Source organism: Ciona intestinalis, unplaced genomic scaffold, assembly GCF_000224145.3.
Source record: "Ciona intestinalis unplaced genomic scaffold, KH HT000030.2, whole genome shotgun sequence".
In the NCBI taxonomy this organism is placed as follows: domain Eukaryota; kingdom Metazoa; phylum Chordata; class Ascidiacea; order Phlebobranchia; family Cionidae; genus Ciona; species Ciona intestinalis.
In genome coordinates this window covers 22,277-27,737 of record NW_004190352.2, presented here as the reverse complement: position 1 = coordinate 27,737, position 5,461 = coordinate 22,277, and the positions used below count along the sequence as shown (strand labels likewise).

The window sequence follows — 5,461 nt, the reverse complement described above, 5'->3', positions numbered from 1 at the left end:
TGGGCATGCGATTGGCAACCATGGATAAGTCACTCAAGTTTCCACCCATAAGGATATAAATGACCAAACCAACCAAATATCATGTCTGCTTATCCACACACTGCAATAGTTTCAGCAACTCGACTGTGGGCATGGGAGTGGCAACCATGGATAAGTCACTCAAGTTTCAACCCCTAAGGATATAAATGACCAAACCAACCAAAAGTCATGTCTGCTTATCCACACACTGCAATAGTTTCAGCAACTCGACTGTGGGCATGGGAGTGGCAACCATGGATAAGTCACTCAAGTTTCCACCCACGAGAATATAAATGACCAAACCAACCAAAAGTCATGTCTGCTTATCCTTATTCACCATATTCCTCACAGGACGACATTCGACGACAGAAACGCGATATGGAACATTCTGGATCGGAGAAAGCCGACTTGACGTCAAAGATTGAAGAACTCGACCTCCATAATGAAATATCGGCCAAGCAACTTAAGAATATTATCACCAAGTAACTTAAATTTATATTTTGTTCACCAGTATAATAATAATGTTTGTAAACTTTATTTTGTCTCATCGGTTACAATGGCGAAGGTTAGAATAAAATAAAAAAATGTTGGTTGCACAAATCCATATTATACTTATGTTAGTGGCAGAAATATGAGTTAAGTTAATGCAGCGGTTTATAATGCCATGTGTTGGCGTGATGGGCCAACTCTGGTCTAAACCCCAGGTTCCATGGCGTGTATTGCTATAAAACCTCACCCATATAGAATAGAATACCCTTGCAAAAACCCTTATATCATTTATAGGAAACAAGACAGCATGGTCGAGGACAATATTCTTAAACTTGAGATCAAACGGATACAAGACGCCCTGCATAGAAGAGCTGATGAGGTTCTTAGTTTGGAGAAAAGACATTTGCAACTATCCACAGGTGTGTTTGGGGTAATAGACCTTAATCCCAGGTCTCAGGTGTGCCCCACTGAAGACCTCACCCTTATAGAATGGAATATATATTATTGAGTGTATATAAACTGCCTCAGAGGGGTCTAGATGGTAGCACCCTGGGTGTTTGGGGTAATATACCTACATCCCAGGTCTCAGGTGTACCTCACTGAAGACCTCACCCTTTTAGAATATAATCTCTATTATTGAGTGTCCATAAACTGCCTCAGTGGGGTCTGGATGGTAGCACCCTGGGTTTATCTCTCATGACATGAACAATTCACGAGAATAAATATCACAACATGATGTATCACCAGCCATGAAAGAGCGAAAACAAGAGATCTCGGTTCACAGCGATATGTTGTTCAGCCAAGTTAAGGCAGCGGAGGAAGAGAGACAGACGGTCAATGCTGAGTTGCATCAGAGGACCGAGAAGATTGAAAAACTAAGGAAAAGGTTTGTGTTTAATATAAATGTGAAGTGAGGAAATCAATGAATGGATGTAACTTACTTTATTCTTGCGTGGCCGAAAACGACGGTGGACAACCCATTAGTTACTACTGGGTTGAAGAAATTGCTATTATGTGTCTTGATTAAGGACACATACGCCCACAATAATAGCAACGACGTGCCTTGAACCCATTACCTCTGGGTTACAGGCTGGCGCGCTAACCACTTTGCCACGGCGCCTGACAAGGAGTAGAGGTTTACTGGGATAGTTAGTTGGCAATTGGTATGTTGGTTCAGAGTTAAACTTGGAAACCCAGAGGTAATGGGTTCGAGGCCCGTCGCTGCTAACATTGTGGACGTATGTGGGCAAGACACTTAATGTCAAGTGTTCCAACCCAGTGGTCACTAATGGGTTGTCCAAATTGTCAGCCATACATGAAAACAATCACCCACAAAGTTACATTCGTGGTAAATTATTAGGGAGCGAAACACTCAAACATAACGTTCAATCTTTTCATCCAGATACGAAATCTTGATGGTGTCAATGGCGCCACCCGAGGGCGAGGAGGATAAATCACAAGCTTATTACGTCATAAAGGTAATTATGATGTAATTGTTGTTAAAGATATCTATGTTTAGCAAACCAGGGTGGTATTTACTCCATATGCATTTAGCAGAACATGTAGATAACACTTCGATAAAATCTCTAATATTTTAGCTTCGTTGATTGAACTAAAACATATGATGTCGCCCGTGTTCCAAAAGTTGTGGCAACCCAAACTCGCACCCTCAGTTAATAGTTGGTATGACATGTCACCCATACACCCCAAACATTTTACCATAAGTTCCCACCCAACCACCTCCAGCTCCTTCTACACACACCCTACAAACTTCCATAGTTACACCTATTGTTGTAATGATAATTGTTGACATCATGAAATCACCCAGAACGATTGTCTATCTGATTCTGTACTGATTGTAATAAAAATGATGGAACGAATCTTAACATTAAATAGCACCTTTAACATCACCCCTATACCCCCATACTGATAATAACACACCCCCCAGGCCGCTCAAGAAAAGGAGGAATTGCAACGGGAGGGCGATGAGTTGGACGCCCGTATTAGGAAAGCCGAGAAGGAAATACGAGCGTTGGAAAATACGCTGAGGTTGATGAACAGCAGGAATGAAACTTATAGAAAGTCCTTTAATAAGGTTGGTGTGTTTCATATGTTTATATTTACAACATACATGGTAACCCCCCCCCCCCCCCCAGGTGTCGGAAACAAGCGAGGAGTACGAGATGAAAAACCAACTCGACGAACAACTACGATCCGTCATGGATAAATATAAATATAAACGGAGACAGATAAGGGAGTTACAGGAAGATTTACAGGTGATATAAGATGTCTATGTTTATATAAGATGTCTATGTTATAATAAGATGTCTATGTTTGTCTTGTTTTGTAGTAAAATTATACAAATTGTCATTATATATAAAACATCCACCCTCAAAGTTACATACGTGCTAACTTGGGTGTTCTGTTTCATACAACTCGTGCTCCTTACGGGTTACCACGTATGTGATTTTGTTGGTGATTGTTTTAATGAATGGCTGACAGTTTGTACAACCCATTACTGACCACTAGGTTGAAGCAAATGCTGTTAAGTGTATTTCACACACTCGCCTACAATGATAGCAGCATCGAGCCTTGAACCCAGTACCTCTTGGTTATCCGTCCACTTTTCAATGGTGCCATGCAACTAATAACACTTACACACCCCCCCACAGACGATGAGCAGCGCCATGGACACATCCCTCCGGGACGAGACAGCTTACATGGAGATGGTTCAAGACAGGAAAGCAAAGATTCTTCAAATAAGGAAAGAGATCGATGAACAAAAGGAGAAACTTGAACGAGTTCAGAAACAGGTCATCTATTTGGGTTTTCAGGGGTGTTTTGGGATTTAATAATATTAAAAAAGTTTTTTGTCTTTTTAAATATGATAAAGAAGATCATGTTATTTAAAGAATGAATGGAAGGAAATCAACAGCAAAATAACAGTTGTTAAAATGCATTGTGGATGTAAATCTGTTAACATTTACCACAAGCGTTGTTGGATCTGTTGTTTCAAACCTTTATATGACACCCAAGAAATTCATCATGAAACGCATCGTAACCCAACTTAACGGTGCTGTCATTTATTTATTTTTCTCTTTCTATGATTCTGAGCATGGAGTGCCTCAAAATGTCTGTTAAAAATGTTAAATATTTCTCTTTTTGTTTAAAAAAATTATGTTTTGGTAACAAAATCATAACAGTAAAAAGTTTTTCCATTATTTCTTACTATGCCATACCTTGTCAATGAATGACATCATGTTTTGCACACCCATGCGCAGGTTGCACGCTCTGCACGTGAAGCACGTGTCACTAGAGGCAGCAAAGTTCCACTGCTTGAAGAACGAGACATGGACCTGCGAGAAATTCGAAGCCGGAATAAAAAGATCGCGGAGAAAATATCGGAAGTTATCCAACTTGTAAGTTGGTCGGGTTGGAATATTTACACTGTATATGTCACTATATAAGAGTCATTATTAATGTATTACCCATACAATGAACTATGGTTACTTATCCACACATTGGAATTGCTTCAGCAATTGGTATGACAGAGCCTGCCTCTAGACCAAGATTCTGTTTAAAATCTTAGTGCTACCACAATTATAAGTATACTTGGGCAAGACACTTAGCAGCAATTGCTCCAACCCAGTGGTCACTAATGGGTTGTCCTAATTGTCAGCCATGCAGAAAAACAATCCCACAAAGTTACATACATGGTAACTCATAAGCTGGCACGAGGTGTATGAAACAGAACACCCGTGTTATAACGACTGTCGTTGCCCGTCATGCAAGGATAAATAAGTTACGTACGTGGTAACTTATTAGCGAGCACAAGGTGTTTGAAACAGAACACTTGAGTTATAACGCCAAAAATAAATAAGTTACATACATACCACAACTGTGGGAATACCACCCCCACACTAACCACCCACCCATAGTTCCCAGACATCGCTGACGCAGCTGAATCTTACTTCATACAAGTCGGACTCCCACCCCCCTCAGCGAACCCACAGTCTCGATCGAGCTCCAAATCGGGGTCGGTTCGTTCCAGCGCTCGTAGTTCACCCAGAAGTTCGGTTTCCTCAGCAAGGTAATGTTTCAATCACACGGTGTGTTTGCATTCAATTATAATATCAATAATTATATAATTTGTGTTCTGTTTATACAGATTTATAAATTAGCATACACTTATCACTTGGTGTGTTCGCACTGGTTTGTATTGAATATTGTGAGCCATAAACTGCAATGAAATATTGGCGTATATAACTTATATCACTTGTTGTGTCCTTGCATTCAATTAAACTATGAATTTTTATTATAAGAATTTTTGCGCTGTCTCCTTTGGCAAGAAACTTAACAGCATTGTGGTCACTTATAGATTTTTCTTAGCAGTCCAATAGATATTATAATACAGACATCTACGATTCGTAAACTTGGATAAACCAACTGTGGCACAATATAGTACGCTTTGTGGTTTTGTAACTTTTGTTTTGTGGGGTTTGTTTTTGATTCACTTTCAGTTTATTTATTTTTATTTGATGCACATTCACTTACACAGGTCTGTCACGAGTCCGAAGGCTGTTGATTTGGGCCTCGGGCTTCAATTGACGTCCCCGCCGGGATCACGTCCTCTAAGTGCCGCCAGCTCAAGAAGTAGCGCCCGATCATCGCGAAAATAAAATGCTCACTCGCGCAATGATTATTACACGACGGCGTTACGTCAAACTTGGGATATTTAACCTTTATCTTGGGATATTTAACGCATATTTAGTTCATTTTCATTAAGTTTTGCTGCGTGTTTTAGAAACCACCGCACAAATAAAATACTGTGTGGAATTTTTTCGCTAAGCGCATTTGCTTCTTTGTGCGCACGACGTTTATCGATCTGGGGAATTCAGTATAGCAGGTGTCCTTAACATTTGTTGGATTGAATACGTAATCTCTACACATGAAA

The 5,461-nt window shown here is 40.1% G+C and overlaps 1 protein-coding gene across 1 annotated transcript in view; it reads left to right on the top strand.

Moving 5' to 3' along the window:
* The window catches only part of LOC100184083 (coiled-coil domain-containing protein 39-like), a 13,671-nt gene extending 8,210 nt beyond the window's left edge, over nt 1-5,461 (top strand). The window contains exons 14-23 of the mRNA XM_009862696.3: nt 370-500; nt 802-926; nt 1,255-1,393; nt 1,910-1,985; nt 2,456-2,602; nt 2,664-2,783; nt 3,180-3,320; nt 3,789-3,926; nt 4,446-4,597; nt 5,066-5,461. Coding sequence (XP_009860998.2) covers nt 370-500; nt 802-926; nt 1,255-1,393; nt 1,910-1,985; nt 2,456-2,602; nt 2,664-2,783; nt 3,180-3,320; nt 3,789-3,926; nt 4,446-4,597; nt 5,066-5,186 — 1,290 coding nt within the window. The 3' untranslated portion in view covers nt 5,187-5,461. The remainder of the gene's footprint in view (nt 1-369; nt 501-801; nt 927-1,254; nt 1,394-1,909; nt 1,986-2,455; nt 2,603-2,663; nt 2,784-3,179; nt 3,321-3,788; nt 3,927-4,445; nt 4,598-5,065) is intronic.